The 24,645-nt window shown below is 46.6% G+C and overlaps 1 protein-coding gene across 1 annotated transcript in view; it reads left to right on the top strand.

Moving 5' to 3' along the window:
* Nucleotides 1–16,681: 16,681 nt before the first annotated feature.
* Nucleotides 16,682–24,645, top strand: part of mast3b (microtubule associated serine/threonine kinase 3b) — a 205,244-nt gene continuing 197,280 nt past the window's right edge. Inside the window, exon 1 of the mRNA XM_060846498.1 lies at nt 16,682–17,446. Coding sequence (XP_060702481.1) covers nt 17,364–17,446 — 83 coding nt within the window. The 5' untranslated portion in view covers nt 16,682–17,363. The remainder of the gene's footprint in view (nt 17,447–24,645) is intronic.

Below are 24,645 nucleotides of genomic sequence, written 5' to 3'. Positions count from 1 at the left end.
GTAGTTAAGCACAGCCTGAACTAGTCATACTCACCAAAACAAAACTTTAAATCAATTCCACCATCAGCTCCCCCAAGATTAGGTGCAGATTATTTAAAACTGAGGAAGGGAGAAATTTCTTCATTTGAATGCTTGTGAAACTTTGCAGTTCTTTCTCACATCGGTTCTGGCTGTTCCATCATGGACTATTTGTAAGGCTGAGATGGATAGATTCAGAGAAGCTGGGACCTGAGGAATGCATGGGAAACTGGAATTGAAGCTGATAATTATTCAGGATGGTATTGAATGACAGAATAGGGTCAAGGTCTAAATGTTCCACTCCTGCTTATTTTTCTTAGGTTTGTACATTCAAAGGTGAGATCAGACTAACTTGCCTTGGCTTTATGAATCCCCAGCAAAATTGAAATCAATAGGAATAAGGAGGGATACTCTCCTGCTCACACCTGGTTTATGCGATGGGAGACAACAATTTCAGCACCAAGGCACCTCAGCAAGAACTCCCCAGGGGCTGAACCCAACTATCCTCCATTGCTTCAGCAATGACATTCCCTCTATCATAAAGTCAGTGGTTGGGATGTTCACTCATAACTGCACAAATTTTCTCATAACTCCTCAGATGCACAAACAGTTCATATGCACAAATGCAGCTAGACCTGAACATCCAGACAGGGGCTGAACAGTGGCAAGCAACATTTGACCCACTCAAGTGTCAGGCAAGGACCATCTCCAATGAGAGAGTCTAACCTCTGTCCCTTGATAGTTAATGGTATTTTGGAGATGGTGAGGACTGCAGATACTGGAGAATAGGGGTGGATAAAGATTGGAGCTGGAAAAGCACAGCAGGTCAAGCAACATCAGAGGAGAAGGGGAGTCAATGTTTCAGTCAGAATCTTTCATCAGGATAGAAAGTGGTCTAAGAAATAAAGGGGAGGGGATTGGTCTGGGGCAAATGTGGGTGGGATGGCAATAGTTGGATACAGGTAGGAGGTGGCTGTGATTGGTTAGTGGGAAGGGTGGAGCAGGGAGGTGGGAAGGAAGATGGACAGATAGGTTAAGGGGTGGGGGGAGAGAGAGGGCTGGGCCTGGGATGAGGTGAGGCCTGGGGAGATTTGGAAGCTGGTTAATTGTAGGTTTTATGGCCATATAGTACTGCCATCACTCAACCATCATCACCACCCACTCTCCCCACCACCCCCCCCCACCCACCCACTATCCACATCTTGTGGTATTCAATGATCAGAAATAGAATTGGATTTGACTTGGAACAGCCTTCCCATCACTAGCACCAGGTGAAAGACTTGTTCACACAGTCAATAACATCAGTAAGTGACACGGACAGTAATGATGGTGCAAAATACTCTTGAAATATTTCAATAATATTTTGCTTGACCCTGTTCTAATATTTCAGGGTCAAACAAAGAGAATGCTGGAGAAATTCAGCAGGTCTGGGAGCACCTGTGGAGAGAGAAACTGAGTTAATGTTTCGAGTCCAGTATAACTCTTCGTTAGAACTGTTCTGCCATACCACAGATGCTGTCAGAAGCGCTGAGTTTTACTGGATGTTTGCTTCAGATTCCAAAATGCACAGTATTTTGCTTTTATTAATATTTAGGCATGGTTTGCTGCAGCAGATGTGATATTTAACATTTTCTTTGTGGCTGGCCATCTTGCCATGACTGGGGCATTGTTCAAGCTGAGTCTAGTTTTGTTCTTTTGCAGAAGGAGTTGAGTTTGCCAAGGAGACACAGTGTGTAAGTATCCAACACTTTGCGTGTTGCTTTAAGATACTAACTAGCTCTGCAGCTTGTCTTTAGCTTGAAATGAAGGCCAATTACTGCCTACATCTTTCATTGCTGAAATAGTCACACAAACTAATAGATGGTAGGATCATAGAAACATTAACCCATCGCTACCCAAATGTTTGAATACAGGGTCATGGCATTATTCTTATACAAGAAAAATGAGAGATTCACCCTCAGTGATGATTGAGTTCTGTCAGTTTTTATTAAAATCTTTTCAGAAAGTTTGGTTCGAGTTACAGGAACTGATATTTGATGTTTAATTTGTAATTGTGCCAGGATGACACTCATGGCAATTTTGACTTTGGATTTTTGCTTCTGGTGATGACCTTAAATATTTGTCTGATTTGACAACAATAACCTCCATTAAAATAGCATCTTTCATACCTGCAGTACATTCTGGTGGGCAGTGCTGAGTGGATTAGCCATATATCTTCCCCCATCTCCTGGGCAATATTGACAGCACCCACCTGGGATGGTGGACGGTGGGATTCGTTCTCTCCCCTGCACTGCCATGCAGAGCTGTGCCATGTGGATTATCAGTGAAAAATGGAATTGTGGGCTAGCAGCAGCAGCACAGTGATTGGACAGAGAGTGATAGGCTCCATGCGCTCAAAAAGGTCACAGGTGTCAGAAGGTTCAATGGGCCTGATGGGGCCAAGTGTCTGATTAAATGAAGGGTTAGAGGGTCCTGAGAGTATCTAGCATTCATGGGGTATGGTGGGGGCTGGGTGGGGGAGTGTAATGATCTGGCCATATAACATGTAGAATGCACAGCGCCAAATGGGTAAAGGGGCTGATATGTGAGTAACATTCCTGTAAGATTGAGCTGGACAGCTGCACCGATTCCTGAAGAAGGGCTCATGTCCGAAACATCAATTCTCCTGCTCCTTGGATGCTGCCTGACCTGCTGTGCTTTTCCAGCAACACATTTTCAGCTGCACCCATCCCCCACCTCACTAGTACCCAGTTCCCAACTTCCGACTCTGATATTACAGGTTGAAGGCTAAGGAAGGATATAGCACTGGAACAAGAAATGCATATAAAGGGCATATCAGAGGTTGGGAATCCTGCAGCTAGTAACTCACCTCATGACTCCCCAGAGCCTGTCCATGATCTACAAGGCACAAGTCAGGAGGGTGATGGAATACTCTTCATTTACCGGGATGGGTGCAGCTCCAGTGGCACTGAAGAAGCTTGACTTCATCGAGGACAAAGCAGCTGCTTGATTGGCACCACATTTACCAGCTGCAACATTCACTCCCTCCACCATCAGTGGCAGTGTGAGTTCTCTATGAGATGAACTGCAGTTACTCATCATCTAGAAGGACAAGGGCAGCAGATACATGGAAACACCACCCTCTGCAAGTTCTCCTCCAAACCACTCACTATCCTGACTTGGAAATATATCGCTGTTCCTTCACTGTCGCTGGGTCAAAATGCTGGAATTCCTTCCCTAAGGGCATTGTGGGTCAACCTATAGCACATGGACCACAGCAGTCGAAAAGCAGCAGCCCACCATCACCTTCTCAAGGACAACTAGAGATGGGCAATAAATACTGGTCAGCTAGCGAAGTCCACATCCCAGGAGCAAATTAAAAACTGAGAAGTTCAGAGAATTGATTCAGTTTTAAGACTTGAAATACTCAACTTTCCTGACCATAAAAATAAATTGAGACAGCATAGAGACAGACAGCCAAACCAAATCGATAAGAGCATCTGAAACAGGAACAGGAGTAGACCATCCAGCCCCTCAAACCTGCTCCAAAGTTTAATGGGATCATGGCTGATCTGATATTCCTCATGTTCACTTTCCTGACCTTTCCCCATAACCCTTGATTCCCCTTTTGATCAAGAATCTGTCAATCTCACCTTAATTGTATCTAAGGATTCTGCCTCCACATCTCTCTGTGTCAAAGAGTTCCAGAGTCTCACAGCCTTTTGAGAAAAGAAATTCCTCCTTATCTCAGTCTTAAGTTGGTGCACCTTTATTCTGAGGCTATTACCTTTGGTTCCAGCCTCTCCCAGGGGAAACTTCCTCTCAGCATATGCCATATCAAGTTCCTTCAGAATCCGAGATGTTTCGATGAGATCACCTCTCATTCTTCTAAACCCAGTGGGTTGATTCTCAACCTGTTTAGACTTTGCTCATAAGACAATCCCTTCACACCAGGGGCCATCCTAGTGAAGCTTCTCTGAACTGCCTCCAATGAAATAATACTTTTCCTCAAATAATAGGGACCAAAACTGCTCACAGTACTCCAGGTGTGGCCTCACTACCACCTGTCGAGTTGCAATGTGATTTCTCTATTATTAAACTCCAACCACCTTGAAATAAGGGCTAACATTTCATTAAGCCTTCCTGATTATCTGCTGCCCCAGGGTGCTAGCTTTCTGTGTTTCATTCATAAGCAATGCCCTTTGTGTGCGGCTTTCTGCAGTTTTAGTCATCTGTATAATAGTCTATTCTTTTGCTCTTCCTTCCAAAATGAACACCTTCACACTTTCCCACTTTGTACTCTGATTGCCAGCATTTTTGAAAATGTGTTGCTGGTTAAAGCACAGCAGGTCAGGCAGCATCCAAGGAATAGGAAATTCGACGTTTCGGGCATAAGCCCTTCATCAGGAATGAGGAGAGTGTGCCAAGCAGGCTAAGATAAAAGGTAGGGAGGAGGGACTAGGGGGAGGGGCGATGGAGATGTGATAGGTGGAAGGAGGTCAAGGTGAGGGTGATAGGTCGGAGTGGGGTGGGGGCGGAGAGGTCAGGAAGAAGATTGCAGGTTAGGAGGGCGGTGCTGAGTTGAGGGAACCGACTGAGACAAGGTGGGGGGAGGGGAAATGAGGAAACTGGAGAAATCTGAATTCATTCCTTGTGGTTGGAGGGTTCCCAGGTGGAAGATGAGGCGCTCTTCCTCCAACCGTCGTGTTGTTATGTTCTGCCGGTGGAGGAGTCCAAGGACCTGCATGTCCTCGGTGGAGTGGGAGGGAGAGTTAAAGTGTTGAGCCACGGGGTGGTTGGGTTGGTTGGTCCGGGCGTCCCACAGGTGTTCTCTGAAGCGTTCCGCAAGTAAGCAGCCCGTCTCCCCAATATAGAGGAGGCCACATCGGGTGCAGCGGATGCAATAGATGATGTGTGTGGAGGTACAGGTGAACTTGTGGCGGATATGGAAGGATCCCTTGGGGCCTTGGAGGGAAGTGAGGGAGGAGGTGTGGGCGCAAGTTTTACATTTCCTGCGGTTGCAGGGGAAGATGCCGGGAGTGGAGGTTGGGTTGGTGGGGGGTGTGGACCTGACGAGGCAGCCACGAAGGGAGTGGTCTTTGCGGAACGCTGATAGGGGAGGGGAGGGAAATATATCCCTGGTGGTGGGGTCCGTTTGGAGGTGGCGGAAATGACGGCGGATGATACGTTGTATACGGAGGTTGGTGGGGTGGTAGGTGAGAACCAGTGGGGTTCTGTCTTGGTGGCGGTTGGAGGAGCGGGGCTCAAGGGCGGAGGAATGGGAAGTGGAGGAGATGCGGTGGAGGGCATTGTTGATCACGTCTGGGGGGATTCTACGGTCCTTGAAGAAGGAGGCCATCTGGGCTGTGCGGTGTTGGAACTGGTCCTCCTGGGAGCAGATGCAGCGGAGACGAAGGAATTGGGAATATGGGATGGCGTTTTTACAGGGGGCAGGGTGGGAGGAGGTGTAGTCCAGGTAGCTGTGGGAGTCAGTCGGTTTATAGTCGATGTCTGTGTTGAGTCGGTCGCCCGAGATAGAAATGGAAAGGTCTAGGAAGGGGAGGGAGGAGTCTGAGACAGTCCAGGCGAATTTGAGGTCGGGATGGAAGGTGTTAGTAAAGTTGATGAACTGTTCAACCTCCTCGTGGGAGCACGAGGCAGTGCCGATACAGTCATTGATGTAGCGGAGGAAAAGGTGGGGGGTGGTGCCAGTGTAGTTGCGGAAGATGGACTGTTCCACATATCCTACGGAGAGACAGGCATAGCTGGGGCCCATGCGGGTGCCCATGGCAACTCCTTTAGTTTGGAGGAAGTGGGAAGATTGAAAGGAGAAGTTATTCAGGGTGAGGACCAGTTCAGTCAGTCGAAGGAGGGTGTCAGTGGAAGGGTACTGGTTGGCTGTTTTGCCAGCATTTTTGCCTACTTGCTTAAACTATCAATATTTCTCTCTGTAAATTGTTTGTAGCCCTCTCACAACATGTTGTTCCACCCACTTTTGTGTTGTCTGCAAATTTGGCTATAATGCATTCGTTTCTCTCCTCCAAGTCATTAATAAATATTGTAAAATTTAGCAATCCAGGCATTGATCCCTGTGGAACCCCACTGGTCATGGGTCACCAACCTGAAAAGAAACCCTCCTCCCCACGTGCAGTTTCCTGCCCATTAGCTAATTCTTATCCCTGCCAATATCCTACCTCCAACACTGTGGGCTTTTATCTAATGACTTATCCTTTTGTGAGTTAATTTGTTGAATGCCTACTGGAAGTTGAAATACAATAAACCTACTAGTTGCTCTCCCTCTATCCAATTTGGTTGAGACTGCCTAAAAAGTTCTAATGAAGTAGACACGATTTCCCTGTCATGAAGCCATGCTGATTCTGTTTGATTACATTGTGATTTTCTGTGTGCTCTGCTATTACTTCTTTAGTAATTTATTCCAACATTTTTCCAACAGTATATGTTAGGCCAATTGGCCTGTAGTTATCCATGTTTTGGTTCCCTCCCTTTTTGAATAGGGGTGTCACATTGGCAGTTTTCAAATCCTCTGGCACTTCAGAATCCAATGGTTTTTGGAAAATTATAACCAATGCATCCACTATTTCAGTGGCTCCTTCTGTCAGGACTGTGGGATGTAAGCCATCAGGGCCAGGAGATTTATTAGCCTTTGATCCCACTAGTTTGTCTAATATAACTTTTTTAGTGATGGTGATAGTGCCTAATTCCTCCCCCATATTCTTTAGTATTAATGGGATTTTTCTGAAGTATTTTCCATCATAAAAACTAGTGCAAAATATCTGTTTAACTCCTCTGCCATTTCCTTGTTCTCCATAACCTCCTCCCCAGATTCATTTTCTATATGGCAGATGTTCACTATCACCTCTCTCTTCCTTTTTATATATTGAAATCAGCCTTCCTACTTCTGTATTTGCAACATAGTAAAATTACAAAGACTCTCAAAATTGATTCCCAATGGCTCTTACCCAATTCCAGAACAATCAATTCCAGGCACTGGTTTATGGCTTGAACAAAAGACTAAGCAATTTATGAGCAATATAGAATTTTAGCAGAGTAAAATTAAACAGCAAAGTAATTTGATTAATGTCTGTGATTCCAATCTAATTTCTCTTTTCCTCCAGATCATTTGTATATATTACAAACAACAAAGGTCCCAATGCTGATCCCTATGGAACACCACTAGTTACAGATCCCCATTCTGAAAAGCACCCTTCCACTGCTACTCTCTGCCTGCTATGGCCAAGCCAGTTTTCTGTCCATCTAGACAGCTCACCCCTGATCCCATGAGACTCTATTTTCTGCAGCAGCCTGCCACAAGACCTTATGAAATGCCTTACTAGAGACCATGGAGACAACAACACTGCCCTTCCATCATCAACCATTCTTGTCACCTCCTCAAAAAACTCCATCAAGTCATTGAGACATGACCTGCCCCGCTCAAACCCATACAGTTATATCACTAACATGTCCACTCCCTTCCAAATATGAATAAATTCTGTCTCTCAGTATCTTCTTCAATAGCTTCCTGACCACTGACGTCAGGCTCTCTGGCTTGTAATTATGTGGATAATCTGTTTCCCTTTCTAAACAAAGGAACAATATTTGCCATTCTCCAGTCCTCTGGAACATTGCCTGAGGCCAAAGAGGATACAAAGATATCCGTTAAAGTCCCATCTATTTCCTCCCTTGCCTCTCACAGTATCCTGGGATAGATCCCACCTGGCCCTAGGGACTTGTCTACCTTTAATACATTTCATAACACCCAACACTTTTTCTTTCATTATGTTGACCTCCCTGAGAGTATTCATACAACTTTCCCTAGCCTGAACCTCATGTCCCTCTCTTTGGTGAATACAGGTATAAAGTATTCATTAAGGATCTCAACCATTTTCTCTGACTGCACACATAACCTCCCGCCTTTATCCTTGAGTGGGCCTACTTTTTCCCTACCTACCCTCTTGCTCATTACATATCTATAAAATGCCTTGGGATTCTCCTTAACCCTCTGGTCCGTATGCAAGCATGACCCCGACCTACCCGTAGCTGGTCATTTTAACACAGCGTCCTGCTAATAAGCCCATGTGTCTGTCCTCGGCATGCTGCAATGGTCCAGTGAATCACAGTGAAAACTAGAGCAACAACATCTTTAACTACACCCTTTACAACCTTAATATTGAGTTCAACACCTTCAAATTGTGAAGCCATTCCTCCCCTCCCTTTTAGCTTTGCTTGTTACATTCTCTGTCACCTTGTCTTGTCCTTTCTCCACCCCCCCCAGTGGGATTGTCTATTCTTCCCAATCTGGCAATTAGACATAACATTGTTCTGCCATTTTCACATTCCGAACACTTAATCTAAACTATCAACAACCTTTCTCCCCCAGCACTCTACCTATCCCCTGCTATTGCATAAATGCTGTCCCCTCCACACTTCACTTCAGCTCTGAAAAGAGTTATCTAGACTCGAGATGTTAGCTTGCTGTCTCTTCATGGATGTTGCCTGACCCGCTGTGATCACCAGCATTTTTTGTTTTCAGTACAGATTCCAGCATCTGCAATCATTTGCTCCTCCTTAATCCTGCTGGCCAATGATATTTCATAGCCCCTTTTAGCCCTCCTGACTCCTTGTCTGCCATCCTTCATAGTTTTTCTATATTCTTCAAGGACATCATTTGTTTTTAGCTTTGTCCTTACCTATAAATATCCAAAAACTAATGGAATTATGGTCACTCTTCACAAAATGCTCCCCTACTGATGCTTTGATCACCTGGTCAGACTCATTTCCCAATATCAGGTCTAGCATGCCCCCCCCCCCCCCCTTCATTGCACTATTTTGGATGCGCCAAACAAATTCCCCTGACATTTAGGGTGTCCCAGTCGATATGGGGGAAGTTAAAATCACTGATCCCAATTTGATTGGGTAAAAATTTCCTTCCTTGTTTTGTTATATCTATGAATCTCTGGAGCTCAGTTATGAGAAACTGAAACTTCCTTGATTGCTCTTGTCTGCTATGGATCAACTCTGAGACTGGATGCATTCACAATATCCCAAAGAAATCTAATAGTTGGGTCTGAGAATTTGTATTTGTATTGGCTGTAAATGTTGTTCCTGTAGATAATGCACTACAGCTCATGCTCTAGTCTCATGATTAGGACATCATCTGTGTGTATGACTTTATCAAGTCCTCTTAGAAAGCTTCACATGATCCTCTGGAAAATTTCTGGCTCTGTGTTGGTCTGATACCCAAGGAAATGTGTAAGAATGAGCAACTCTGGTTTAGGATCGTGTGTATCTTTCAGTATCAGAATCATTGAGTTGAAGCCAGGAGTTAGCTTAGTCACCAACCTTCAAGAACTGCAGAATCCTTCATTTTAGCGGACTTGGCTCAGTCAATTCTCCACTGCAATCTATTTGTGAAAATGTGTGGATGTTTAATGTACACATGTGAAAGGAATATTGTTGTTTGACTGGGTTGAGACCAATAAAAACTATCCTAGGCTGAGGGAATGAGTGGGTTATCTAAAGAGCAAAGATAACTCAGGCTGGGGCTGAACCAACTGGAATAAAACAAAGATGCTGGGAATCTGAAATAGAAACAGAAATTGCTGAAGAAACTTAGCAGGTCTGGCAGCATCTGGGAGAGAAAGTTGACTTAAGATTTTAAGTACAGCATGAAACATTAGAGTTAACATAGATCAGGGGCAGCTGGGAATGTGGAGTTGAGGCCGTAATTAGATCAGCTATTATCTTGTTGAATTGGATGGGAGGGTTAAGGGGCCAAATGGCCTACTCCTGATTATAATGCACATTTATAGTGTTCTCTTTTCTGATTAAAACCTTAACAGACCTGACAGATTGTGTCTTTTCCAAAGGTTGCACTTGGTTAAACTTCGATGGAATGGGCTGTTAACAAAAAAATCTGCATGTGATCAAGCACAGAGAGGGAAAAGTTCAGCTCGTTAGCGGGTGGGAATGATACTGAAAGCAGCAGGGTCAGGAAGAGTGTTGGATTTGAGTATGTCACCTGGTTCTGGGACGAACATGGAGGAGCTATTTTAGAGTAATGTGTTTTCACCTATTGTCAAATAATTAAACCTGGAAGTAGCAGCTCGTTCCATACATGCACCACCCTCTGCACAGACTTTGGCTATTCACCCTATCCATGCCCCTCATGATTTTAAAATTTTCAATAAGGTCAGCTTCCAACACTGCAGGAAAAATAGTCCCAGCTTATTCAGCCTCCCCCAATTGCTCAAACTGTCCAACCCTGGCAATCTCCTTCTATCTTTTCAGAACCATGTCAAGTTTCATAACAGCTTTTTTATAGCAGGGAGACCAGAACTGACTGCAGTATTCCAAAAGTGGCCTAAGCACTGTCCTGTACAGTGCAAGATGACTTCTCAACTCCTACACTAAATGCACTGACCAATAAAGGTAAGCATACCAAACACTTTCTTCATTTATTCCTGATGAAGAGCTTTTGCCCGAAATGTCGATTTTGCTGCACTTTGGATGCTGCCTGAACTGCTGTGCTCTTCCAGCACCACTGATCCAGAACTTTCTTCATTAACCTGTCTATCTGTGGCTCCACTTTCAAGGAACCATGAAGCTGCACTCCAAGGTTTCATTGTTCAGCAACACTCCCCAGACCCTTACCATTCACTGTAAAAGTCCTGGCCTGATTTGTCTTTCCAAAATTCAGCACCTCACATTTATCTAAATTAAACTCCATATGCCACTCCTCGTCCCATTGGCCTAACTATCAAGATCCCGTTGTAGTCTGAGGTAACATTGAACATAGGACAGTACAGCACAGTACAGGCCCTTCGGCCCTCAATGTTGTACCAGCCTTTTATCATACTTTAAGATCAGACTAACCTACATACTGTTCATTGTACAAACTTCCCTGTGCCTATCCTAGACTCACTTAAATGTCCCTAATGTATCTGACTCCCACCGCTGGCAGTGCATTCCATGCACCAACCATTCTCTAAGTAAAGAACCCTACCTCTTACATCTCCCTTAAACCTTCCTCCAATTGTCTTAAAGTTGTGCACTCTTGTGATAGATGTTCCTATCATGGGATAAAGTCTCCAGGTATCTAGAGCTGAAAATGTGTTGCTGGAAAAGCGCAGCAGGTCAGGCAGCATCCAAGGAGCAGGAGAATCAACGTTTTGGGCATGAGCCCTTTTTCAGGATACCTTTCCAGGCATCTACTCTGTCTATGCCTCTCAACGTCTTGTACACCTCTCTCAAGTCACCTCTCATCCTTCTTTGTTCCAATGAGAAAAGCCCTAGCTCCCTCACCTTTCTTCATAAGACATGCCCTCCAGTCCAGGCAGATCCTGGTAAATCTCCTCTGCACCCTCTCTAAAGCTTCTACGTCCTTCCTTTAAAGAGATGACCAGAACTGAGCATAACCTCATGGCAATCCCCCTGCTAATGAAAGCCAACACACCATTTGCCTTCTTAACAAACCTGTCAAGCTGGTTGGCAACTTTGAGGGATCTATGCACATGGACCCCAAGAGCCCTTTGTTCCACCACACTGCCAAGAATCCTAACTTTAACCCTATATCCAGCATTCAAATTTGACCTTCCAAAGTGAATGACTTTGCACTTTTCCAGGTTGAATTCCATCTGCCATTCATCAGCCCAGCACTATATCCTGTCAATGTCTCGTTGCAACCTACTACAACCGTCCACACTATCCACAACTCCACCAACCTTCGTGTCATCGGCAAACCTACTTACCTACCCTTCCACTTCCTCATCCAAGTCATTTATAAAAATCACCAAGAGCAGAGGTCCCAGAACCAATCCCTATGGAACACCATTGGTCACCGAGCTCCAGGCTGAATACTTTCCATCTACAACCACCCTCTGACATCTATGGGCCAGCCAATTCTGCATCCAGACTGACAGGTTTCCCTGTATCCCAGGCCTCCTTACTTTCTGAATGACCTTACCATGGGGAACCTTATCAAATGCATTGCTGAAATCCATGTACACCACATCCTTCATCTACCTGTTTTCTCAAAGACCTGCCCCTCACAAAGCCATGCTGACTATCTCTAATCAAACTATAGTTTTCCAAGTAATGATAAATTGTATCTCTCAGAATCCTGTGATGTAAGACTTACTGGTCTGTAATTCTCAGGATTGTTCCAATTCCCTTTCTTGAAAAAGGGATAACAATAACATTTTCCAATCATCTGGCATTACTCCAGTGGTCAGTGAGGACGCAAAGATCATCACCAAAGGCACAGCAATCTCTTCCCTCTCTTCCTGTAGTAACCTTGGATCTCTCCTGTCTGGCCCTGGGGTTTATCTATCCTTATGTTTTTCAAAATTTTCAGCACATTGTCGTTCCTCACATCAACCTATTCTAGCATATCAGCCTATTTCACGCCAACCTCACAAATGTCAAGGTTCCTCTCAGTAGTGAATACCAAAGCAAAGTATTCAGTAAGAATCTCTTCTAGCTCCTCCAAATCCAGGTGTAGGTTCTCTCCACTATCCCTGATAGGCCCGACCCCTAATCTGGCCATTCTATTGTTCCTCACATCAGAATAGAATGCCTTAGGGTTTTCCTTAGTCCTACCCACCAAAGCTTTCTCATGCTCCCTTCTAGCTCTCCTAAGTCCATTCTTCAGTTCCTTCCTGGCCCCCTTGTAACCCTCTAGAGCCCTAACTAATCTTTGTTTCCTCAACCTTAAGGAAGCTTCCTTCTTTCTCTTGACTAGGTGTTTCACATCCCTTGTCATCCAAGGTTCTTTCAAGAAACTACCATTTCTTTCTTGCCTCAGTGGGACAAACCTGTCCAGTACCATCAGCAGATGCCTCCTAAACGACCTTCACATTTCTATTGTGCATTTTCCTGAGATCATCTCTTCCCAATTTAGGTGTCCTAGTTCCTGCCTAATAGCATTGTAATTCCCCTCCCCAATTACTTTCCCATACTGTCTGCTCCTCTCCTTCTCCATGACGATAGTAAAGGTCATGGAGTTGTGCTCACTCTCACTGAAATGCTCTCCCCCCAAGAGGTCTGACACCTGGCATGGTTCGTTGCCAAGACCAAATCCAATATAGCCTTCCCTCTAGTTGGCCTATCTATATATTGCAAAAGGAACCATTCTGGACACACCTGACAAAATCTGCTCCATCCAAACTATTTGAACTAAGTAGGTTCCAATTAATAATAGGAAGTTGAAGTCACCCATGACATCAACCCTGTTACTTCTACACTTTTCCAAAATCTGCCTCCCAATCTGCTCCTCTGTGTCTCTGTTGCTATTGGGGGGTGGGGTGGGGGTGGGGGGGCTATAGAAAACTCCCATTAAAGTGCCTGCTCCTTTCCTGTTTTGACTTCCACCCATACTCACTCTGGCGACAAACCCTCCTCGACACCCTCCCTTTCTGCAGCTGTGATAATATCTCTAATTAGCAATGCTATTCCCCCACCTCTTTACCTTCCCCCCTATTCCTTTTGAAACATCTAAACCCTGGAAATTCAACAACCATTCCTGGCCCTGTGATATCCAAGTCTCTGCAATGGCCACAACATCATAGTTCCAAGTACTGATCCATCCTCTGACTTTGTCACTCGTATTCCTGATACTTCTTGCATTAAAACAGACACACTTCAACCCATCACACTGACTGCATCTTTGCCCTGTTGAGTGCCTATCCCTCCTCACAGACTCTCTGCATGCTGTGTCTGGCTGTTTACTAACTACTCCATCATCTGATCTGTAACTCTGCTTCCCATTCCCCCTGCCAATCTTGTTTAAATCCTCCTGAAGAGCTCTAGCAAACCTCCCGCTCAGGATATTGGGGCCCTTCCAGTTCAGGTGCAACCAGCCATTCTTATACAGGTTGTACCTTCCCCAGAAGATATCCCAATGATCCACATATCTGGAGCCTCCCTCCTACACCAGCCCTACAGCCACATGTTTATCTGCACCTGCTCTCTGTTCCTAGCTTCACTAGCCTGTGGCACCGGTAGCAATCCTGAGATTACTACTCTGCCTGTCCTGCCTTCTAGCTTCCAACCTAACTCCTTATATTCTCTTTTCAGGTCCTCCTCCCTTTCCCTAGTTATGTCATTGGTACCGATGTGTACCAGTTATGTCTGGCTGCTCTCCCTCCCCCTTAAGAATCTTGTAGACACGATCTGACACATCCCTGACCCTGACACCTGAGACGCAACACAGAATCTTCTGTCTGTTGCTCTCGTGATTGGATCTCCCACCAGTATCACTGTCCTATTCTTCCCCATTCCCTTCTAAGCCACAGAGCCAGGTTCACAGAACATAGGACATTACAGCGCAGTACAGGCCCTTCGGCCCTTGAGGTTGGAACCAATCTGAAGCCTATATATCCTACACTATTCCATTTTCATCCACATGTTTATCCAATGACCATTTAGGTGCCCTTAATGTTGTTGAGTCTCCTGCTGTTGCAGGCAGGGCATTCCACACCCCTACTACTGACTGAGTAAAGAAACTACCTCTGACATCTTTTTTCTCAATTGGTGATGGCTAGCGTAATGTCCCCTCGGACTAGCCATCACCATCTGAGGAAAAAGGCTCTCCCTGTCCACACTATCTAACCCTCTGATTATCTTACATGTCTCAATTAAGTCACCTCTCAATCTTCTTCTCTCTACATGGTAGAAATCTGGCTGCTGTGACTTTTCCTTGTTAGGTCATTGCACCCCCTCCCCCCCCCCCCCATCAACAGTATCCAAAGTGGTATATTTATTCTTGTGGGGAAAGGCCACAGGCTCTCCCTGCACTGTCTGCCTATTCCCTTTCCTGATGGTCACCCAGCTCCCTTTGTCCTGTAACTTAGATGTAACTACTTCCCTATGACCCCCTCAGCCTCCTGCATGATCTGAAGTTCATCCAGCTCCAGCTCCAGCTCCAGCTCCAGCTCCAGCTCCAGTTCCCTCCATGTGGTCTGTGAGGAGCTGGAGTTGGGGGCACTTATTGCAGATGAAGTCAGCAGACACCAGTGGTGACCCTGACCTCCCATATCCTGCAAGAGGAGCATGCAACTGCCCTAACCTCCATGCTCTCTGCTCTAAATTACTAAGAGAGATTGAATAAATGAAAAAAAAACAAAAAAAATTACCTTGCCAAGTCTCCACACACAATCTATATTTTCGGTTAGAGGATGAGAACGGGTGAGAGACACGGGTGTAGTGTCTCGGGTTTAACCACAGCCTGAACCCAGCTGTTCCCATGTCTGCGTCCACTCCCACTCAGCCTTCACTCAGCCTATTCATGAATTAAGTCTTTAAGAGAAAACAAATTACCTTCCTGGGAGCCCCTTGTTCCTCACTCTCACCACTCCCGCTGCAAAGTCTTCTTCACTGACCACAACACCTCCAATTTTGGTGTCATCTGCAAACATGCTAACCATATCTCCAATGTTCGCATTCAGATCGTTCATATAAATGACAAAAAGGAGTGGACTGGGCATGGATCCTTGTAGCACACCATTGGTCACAGGCCTCCATTCCCAAAAACAACCCTCTACTGATTGATGCTTATTTCCATCAAGTCTTCATTCTCCTTTGCCAACTGGATCTCTAACTCTGGGAGATAGTTTCTGTTGTCCTCAGTGAAGACAGACACAAAGTAATCATTTAGCTTATCTGCCATTTCTCTATACCTCTTTATAAATTCTAGGACAGTTTTTACATATACGGTGAATGCTGCGATTGCAGATGCTGTATATACTATTGGTACTGCACATGTTGTGGGTATTGTATACTCTATAGTTGCTGTCAATATTTTGTTATAGTCCAACAGGTTTAATTGGAAGTACACTAGCTTTCGGAGCGTCGCTCCTTCATCAGGTGGTAGTGATACAACCACCTGATGAAAAAGCAGCACTCCAAAAGCTAGTGCTTCCAATTAAACCTATCGGACTATAACCTGGTGTTGTGTGATTTTTAACTTTGTACACCCCAGTCCAACACTGGAATCTCCAAATCATGGTCAATATTTTGGTATACATAATGGGCATTGTGTATACTGCAGGTATTGTCTATACTGTTGGTTTTGTACATGTGTTTTGTATATTCTATGTGTATTGTGTATTATGTAGGTGCTAGGGTTGAGAGTGTAGTGCTGGAAAAGCACAGCAGGTCAGGCAGCATCTGAGGAGCAGGAGAATCAATGTTTTGGGCAAAAGCCCTTAATCAGGAATGAGGGCTTATTCCCGAACGTCGATTCTCCTGCTCCTCGGATTCTGCCTGACCTGTTGTGCTTTTCCAGCACCACACTCTCGACTCTAATCTCCAGCATCTGCAGTCCTCACTTTCTCCTATTGTGTAAGTGCTGTCTATACTCTAAGCATTATAAAGGCTGTGGGTTTGCTGATGTGAGGCAGTTGGCAGGTTTCCCAGTTTTGAGGGGTTTGGAGTGAAACTAGAGGAAATGTTTTCTGCTGTTTTTGCCACTTTTCCACAATCATATTAAACCATTGAGAGAGATTCTTCTTCCAGCAAGAAGCTACTCTGAAAACTTCATTTTAATAAAGGCCTCAAAGCAGCAAAACAAGCCTGACCACAACCCCTCCCTGCAATTGAGAGCTCACTGCTCACAGTTTCCTGTCGCACAGCAGCAAGCTGCTTCCTATAAAGGACAGGCCGGCTGCCGGCACCTTCTCACAGTTCCTCTCTGTTTTCTGACCACCCTCCCTCTAAAATCCTTCCAACTATCCTCTCTGCTGCTTCCCCACCCCCCACAACTCCCACCAAAAATACACTTTGGACTGTGCTCTCTGTACCCTCACCTGCTCCCCTCCACCCCAACAATCTCTCTCTCTCTCTCTCTCTCTCGCTAACCTGACCACCCCCTCTCTGCTTCTCTTTTCTCCCTCCCCCAGCCTCCCTTTACTGTGGAAGATTCAATGCCAGAGAAGCTGTGAGATGCTGGACAGCCAGTGCTGTTTTTATGTGTGAGTGAATGGAGCCCTGAGGCAGTCAATCTCTTTTGTCAGTGAGAGAGAGAGAGCGCCTGTGTACGAGAGTCAGTGCAAGCAAAAGAGGGTGTGAGAGACAAAGGCAGAGAGAGTGACTGTGATAAAGAGAGAGAGAGAGAGAGAGAGTGTGTGTGTGTGTGTGTGTGTGAGAGAGAGTGAATGGTAGACACAAAGAGTTCAGTCAGTCATGCTGCCATCAGCAAACACTTGGAGACCTGGGCACTGAGAAGAGGCAATAATGGGATCTTGATTTAAAAAGCACACTGAGGGGACGTCTACATTCAACGTCCGAATCGATGTTTGTTTGGAACCTGGGAAGTGCTGATCAGGATCATGTCTGACCCCAGCTACTGGATGGGGCTCCCCAACTATAAGGGCCATTCTGTGATGGGTGCACTGCTGCAGCGCTCAAAGAGGTAGGTTTTCCAGTCAATATTCAAATATTTATTGTTAATTGGTGCCCACCCACTCCCTCCCTCCCAGCAACTCTGAACTCACTTTACCAATTGCTTCTGACAAATGGGAGAAGGCCATACAAGGGTAAATGCTGTTTTTGCAGTAATTGTAAGCCTACGTTCACTATTTCAGTAACAGATATTCCAAGTTTGTTGACATAATGGAATGGGAACAGGAGTCTTAGATGAGGCCTTGATTTAATTTCCAAGAGATGGAAACGATATATAAACTGACTCATATCTAATGGCAGTGTCTCACCCTAACTCTTTTAATACTGTCTCTTTGTCCTCTTTTAGCCAATTCTTTATTTCTGTCTGAAATAACTACACAGAGGCCAATATCCTGTCACCAAGTCACTTGTGAACAGTATACTGGCTGTAGCCAAGCTAGGTTGGAGTCAGTCCGAGCAGGTCCCCTGGCTATATTGGTCAGCCAGGGCGTTCCTGATGACCCAGGTTAACAACCTCAATCAAGGACCTCATTGCCAAAAGGATCCAGCTGGTTCCACTCACTTCATTTTCTCAACAATTTTCTCTCTGTTATTTCTACCTTTAAGTTTTGAGGGTCTTATTTTTGACGACAAATCACACTGCAGGATTTGAACACAAAGTAGAAGGTCCACACTCTCCGCGCTCTCCTTGAGCAGTCTCTTGAGACTGAGGATGAATTTCCCCCCCAGGAGTTGTGGGTCCTGAGGTAATTTGCTTTGTGGATCCTCAGTCCCTGCCACAAATGGGGAAGGAGGGTGATGACAGACATGGTGTAGAGCCTGTTCCTTTGGCAGTTTGTGCTTGGTCGCCATCTTGGCCAATTAGAGCCACCTGACTTAGTGAGGACTGTGCTGGAGATCATAGCAGATCAGGCAGCATCCAGAGAGAGGAAGCAAGCTAATATGTTGTGCTTAGATTACTCTTCACCAGACTCTGAGTTGAGTCACCTAGACTCAAAACATTAGCTTGCTTTCTCTCCATGGATGCTGTCTGACCTGCTGTCATCTCCAGCACTTTATCTTTTCTGCATAGATTCCAACATCTGCAGTAATTTGCTCCTGAATTAGTCAGGACTTTTGCAAAGCTTCTTCTGCAGTGGAGCCTGGGGCGAGAGGTTTCCATAAGTCAGTGAAGAAATAGCATTTTTCAGGGAGGCATCAAAGACGCTCCTCAAGTGTTTCCTTTGCTACTCCTGAGAAAGGACCACACTGTCGGAGGGTCAGTGCTGAGGGAGTGCCGCACTGTCAGAGGGTCAGTGCTGAGGGAGTGCCGCACTGTCGGAGGGTCAGTGCTGAGGGAGTGCCGCACTGTCGGAGGGTCAGTGCTGAGGGAGTGCCGCACTGTCGGAGGGTCAGTGCTGAGGGAGTGCCGCACTGTCAGAGGGTCAGTGCTGAGGGAGTGCCGCACTGTCAGAGGGTCAGTGCTGAGGGAGTGCCGCACTGTCGGAGGGTCAGTGCTGAGGGAGTGCCGCACTGTCGGAGGGTCAGTGCTGAGGGAGTGCCGCACTGTCGGAGGGTCAGTGCTGAGGGAGTGCCGCACTGTCAGAGGGTCAGTGCTGAGGGAGTGCCGCACTGTCAGAGGATCAGTGCTGAGGGAGTGCCGCACTGTCAGAGGGTCAGTGCTGAGGGAATACTGCACTGTCGGAGGGTCAGTGCTGAGGGAGTGCCGCACTGTCAGAGGGTCAGTGCTGAGGGAGTGCCGCACTGTCAGAGGGTCAGTGCTGAGGGAGTGCCGCACTGTCAGAGGGTCAGTGCTGAGGGAATACTGCACTGTCAGAGGGTCAGTGCTGAGGGAATATTGCACTGCCAGAAGGTCAGTGCTGAAGGAATGCTGCACTGTCAGAGGGTCAGTGCTGAAGGAATGCTGCACTGTCAGAGGGTCAGTGCTGAGGGAGTGCCGCACTGTCAGAGGGTCAGTGCTGTGGGAGTGCCGCACTGTCAGAGGGTCAGTGCTGAGGGAGTGCCGCACTGTCAGAGGGTCAGTGCTGAGGGAATACTGCACTGTCAGAGGGTCAGTGCTGAAGGAATACTGCATTATGAGAGGGTCAGTGATGAGGGAATACCGCACTGTCAGAGGGTCAGTGCTGAGGGAGTGCTGCACTGTCAGGGCGTTGATACTGAGGGAGTGCTGCACTGTCAGAGGGTCTATACTGAGGGAGTGCTGCACTATCAGAGGGCCTATACTAAGGGAGTGCAGCACTGTCAGAGGGCCTATACTAAGGGAGTGCAGCACTGTCGGAGGGTGTGTACTGTGGGAGTGCTGCAGTGTTGGAGGATCTATACTGAGGGAATGCTGCATTGTGAGAGGGTCAGTACTGTGGGAGTGCTGCACTGTCAGAGGTTCAGTACTGAGGGAATGCTGCACTGTCAGAGGGTCTATACAGTGGGAGTGCTGCACGGTCGGAAGGTCTATTCTGAGGGAGTGCTGCACTGTTGGAGGGTCAGTATTGTGGGAATGCTGCACTGTCAAAGGGTCAATACTGCGGGAATGCTGCATTGTCGGAGGATCTATACTGCGGGAGAGCTGCACTGTCAGAGGGTCGGTAATGAGAGAGCGCTGCACTGTCAGAGGGTCAGTGCTAAGGGGATACTGCACTGTCAGAGGGTCGGTGCTGAGGGAACACTGCATTGTTAGAGGGTCAGTGATGAGGGAATACTGCAGTGTCAGAGGGTCAGTGCTGAGGGAATACCGCACTGCCAGAGGGTCAGTGTTGAGAGAATGCTGCACTGTCAGAGGGTCTACACTGAGGGAGTGCTGCACTGTCAGAGGGTCTATACTGTTGGAGGACTGCACTGTCAGAGGGTCTATACTGTTGGAGGACTGCACTGTCAGAGGGTCAGTACTGAGGGAGTGCTGCACTATCGGAGGGTCTCTACTGTGGGAGTGCTGCACTGTCGGAGGGTCTATACAGTGGCAGTGCAGCACTGTCGGAGGGTCTACACAGCGGGAGTGCTGCACTGTCGAAGGGTCTATACAGTGGGACTGCTGCACTGTCGGAGGGTCTATACAGTGGGAGAGCTGCACTGTCAGAGGTTCAGTACAGTGGGACTGCTGCACTGTCAGAGGTTCAGTACAGTGGGACTGCTGCACTGTTGGAGGATCTATACTGAGGGAATGCTGCATTGTAAGAGGGTCAGTACCGTGGGAGTGCTGCACTGTTGGAGGGTCTATACTGTGGGAATGCTGCACTGTCAGCGGGTTTATACTGTTGGAGTGCTGCACGGTCGGAAGGTCTATACTGAGGGAGTGCTGCACTGTCAGAGGGTCAGTACTGAGAGAGTGCTGCACTGTCAGAGGGTCAGTGCCGAGGGAGTGCTGCACTGTCGGAGGTTCTGTGCTGTGGGAGGGCTGCACTATCAGAGGGTCTACACTGTGGGAGGGCTGCATTGTCGGAGGGTCTATAATGAGAGAATGCTGCACTGTCAGAGGATTTCTACTGAGAGAATACTTCACTGTCAGAGGGTCTGTACTATGGGAGGGCTGCACTGTCAGAGGGTCTATACTGAGGGAATGCTGCACTGTTGGAGGGTCTCTCTGTGGGAGTGCTGCACTGTCGGAGGGTCTGTATTATGGGAGGGCTGAACTGCTGAAGGGTCTCAACTGAGGGAGTGCTGCACTGTCGAAGGGTCTGTTCTGTGGGAGTGCTTCACTGTCATAGGGTCTGTTCTGTGGGAGTGCTGCACTGTTGGAGGGTCTATATTGTGCGAGTCCTGCACTGTCGGAGGGTTTGTACTGTGGGAATGCTGCACTGTCAGAATGTCTATACTGTGGGAGTGCTGCACTGTCGGAGGGTCTCTACTGAGGGAGTGCTGCACTGTCAGAGGGTCTATGCTGAGGGAATGCTGCACTGTCAGATGGTCTATGCTGAGGGAATGCTGCACTGTCGGAGGGTCTATACAGTGGGAGTGCTACACTGTCGGACAATCTATACTGAGGGATTGCTGCACTGTCGGAGGGTCTATACTGTGGGAGTGCTGCACTGTCGGAGGGTCTATACTGTGGAGTGCTGCACTGCCGGAGGGTCTGCACTGTGGGAGTGCTGCACTGTCGGAGGGTCAGTACTGTTGGAGTGCTGCACTGTCGGAGGGCCTGTTCTCTGGGAGTGCTGTACTGTCAGACGGTCTATATTATCAAGAGTGCTGTAGTTCACAGGAAGAATGTGTTGCTGGAAAAGCACAACAGGTCAGGCAGCATTCGGGGAGCAGGAGAGTCGACGTTTCAGACAGGAAGAGCTCATGCTTGAAACATCAATTCTCCTGCTCCTCGGATGCTGCCTGACCTGCTGCGCTTTTCCAGCAACACACTCTTTGACTCTGATCTCCAGCATCTGCAGTCCTCACTTTCTCCGTATAGTTCAGATAAAACAGGTTTCCAGATATAATTTGCGATAGATGTAAAAGACCAGAACCACAATTGTAGAAGAACAGGAAGATTCCTGGTCAATAATTATTCACCAACGAACATCATATCCTGGACATAATAAATAGAAACCAAGAAACCTGACAATGCTGTAAATCAGAAAAAAACAGAAATGGTTGGAAAACAATTCACTGCTGACCCTCCCTCAGCAGGTTCTGAGGAAGGGTCAGCAGACCCGTAACATTAACTCTGACTTCTCTTCATAGATGCTGCCAGACCTGCTGAACTTTTCCAGAAATTTCAGTTTTAGTTTCTAATCGTAAACAGAATTATCATCTTATCAATTAATTTTCACATTGCTGCTAGTGTGTGAAATTTGGTGCTTGTATTTGCTACTTTACTGAACGTCAAAGAACTCATTGTCCAGAGAGTGATTTGGGACATTTGGGATATCTGATAGTTGTGAAAGGTCCAAGTAAATTCACATCTTTTCTTACCACAGGTAACTTGCATCTCTTTGACTCTGCTCAGTATCTCCTCTCCCTGTCCACCTTTAATTCCAGTATTCTATTCATAAGGCAGGATCGAAGGTTAAACGGGCAGGCATTCTGACACCTGATGTAATGGTGCTGCACTGGGTTCAGGAAGCTGCCCAACACATTTACAGCTTGTTTTCCTCCCGCACTCCATAAGCACCAGACATTGATGGAGAAAATCCAATCCATAGTTTCTGCAGCTTGGATTCAGTAACGAGAAGCACCAATTGAATGTTGTTTCAACAGTGTGGAGTGAACGGGGAATCATCATTTCCACAACCAAGGCATTTTGGAATATTTTTCATAAAATATGGTTGAAGGAGACAGGGATAATAAAACAGAGAATTACAAAGGAATATTGAGAGAGAGCAGAATGGGGAGGAAGTTGGTCAGTGTAATTAGTTTAGGGATTGAGACAGAGGAATTGGGAGAGAGTGGGGCAGTGGGATTAGTTAGCAGATTGATGCAAGATTATGGGGAGATGGTGGGACAGTGGGTTTAATTCAGGGCTGATACTGGGATATGAGGAGGGAGTAGGGCAGTGGTACTAATTCAGGACTTATACAGGGATATGAGGAGGGAACAGGGTAGTGGTACTAATTCAGAACTGATACAGGGATATGAGGAGGGAGCAGAGCAGTGGTACTAATTCAGGACTGATACAGGGATATGAGGAGGGAGCAGGGCAGTGGTACTAATTCAGAACTGATACAGGGATATGAGGAGAGAGCAGGGCAGTGGTACGAATTCAGGACTGATACAGGGATAGGAGGAGAGAGCAGGGCAATGGTACGAATTCAGGACTGATACACAGATATTAGGAGGGAGCAGGGCAGTGGTACTAATTCAGGTCTGATACAAGGATATGAGGAGAGAGCAGGGCAGTGGTACCAATTCAGGACTGATACAGGGATATGAGGAGGGAGCAGGGCCGGGGTACTAATTCAGGACTGATACAGGGATATGAGGAGGGAGCAGGGCAGTGGTACTAATTCAGGACTGATACACAGATATTAGGAGGGAGCAGGGCAGTGGTACTAATTCAGGTCTGATACAAGGATATGAGGAGAGAGCAGGGCAGTGGTACCAATTCAGGACTGATACAGGGATATGAGGAGGGAGCAGGGCCGGGGTACTAATTCAGGACTGATACACAGATATTAGGAGGGAGCAGGGCAGTGGTACTAATTCAGGTCTGATACAAGGATATGAGGAGAGAGCAGGGCAGTGGTACCAATTCAGGACTGATACAGGGATATGAGGAGGGAGCAGGGCCAGGGTACTAATTCAGGACTGATACACAGATATTAGGAGGGAGCAGGGCAGTGGTACTAATTGAGGTCTGATACAAGGATATGAGGAGAGAGCAGGGCAGTGGTACTAATTCAGGACTGATACACGGATATTACAAGGGAGCAGGGCAGTGGTACTAAGTCAGAACTGATACAGGGATATGAGGAGAGCAGGGCAGTGGTACTAATTCAGGACTGATACAAGGATATGAGGAGAGAGCATGGCAGTGGTACTAATTCAGGACTGATACAGGGATATGAGAGAGCAGGGCAGTAGTACTAATTCAGGACTGATACACGGATATGAGGAGGGAGCAGGGCAGTGGTACTCATTCAGGACTGATACAAGGATATGAGGAGAGAGCAGGGCAGTGGTACTAATTCAGGACTGATACAGGGATATGAGAGAGCAGGGCAGTAGTACTAATTCAGGACTGATACAGGGATATGAGAGAGCAGGGCAGTAGTACTAATTCAGGACTGATACACGGATATGAGGAGAGAGCAGGGCAGTGGTACTAATTCAGGACTGATACACGGATATTAGGAGGGAGCAGGGCAGTGGTACTAATTCAGGACTGATACAGGGATATGAGAAAAGAGCAGGGCAGTGGTACTAATTCAGGACTGATACAAGGATATGAGAGAGCAGGGCAGTGGTACAAATTCAGGACTGATACAGGGATATTAGGAGGGAGCAGGGCAGTGGTACTAATTCAGGACTGATACAAGGATTTGAGGAGAGAGCAGGGCAGTGGTACTAATTCAGGACTGATACAAGGATATGAGAAAAGAGCAGGGCAGTGTTACTAATTCAGGACTGATACAGGGATATGAGAGAGCAGGGCAGTGGTACAAATTCAGGACTGATACATGGATATTAGGAGGGAGCAGGGCAGTGGTACTAATTCAGGACTGATACAAGGATATGAGGAGAGAGCAGGGCAGTGGTACTAATTCAGGACTGATACAGGGATATGAG

This window comes from Hemiscyllium ocellatum, chromosome 28 (assembly GCF_020745735.1).
Source record: "Hemiscyllium ocellatum isolate sHemOce1 chromosome 28, sHemOce1.pat.X.cur, whole genome shotgun sequence".
Classification (NCBI taxonomy): Eukaryota; Metazoa; Chordata; class Chondrichthyes; order Orectolobiformes; family Hemiscylliidae; genus Hemiscyllium; species Hemiscyllium ocellatum.
The sequence above is the reverse complement of the archived record's forward strand: the minus strand, read 5'-3'. Positions and strand labels throughout refer to the sequence as shown.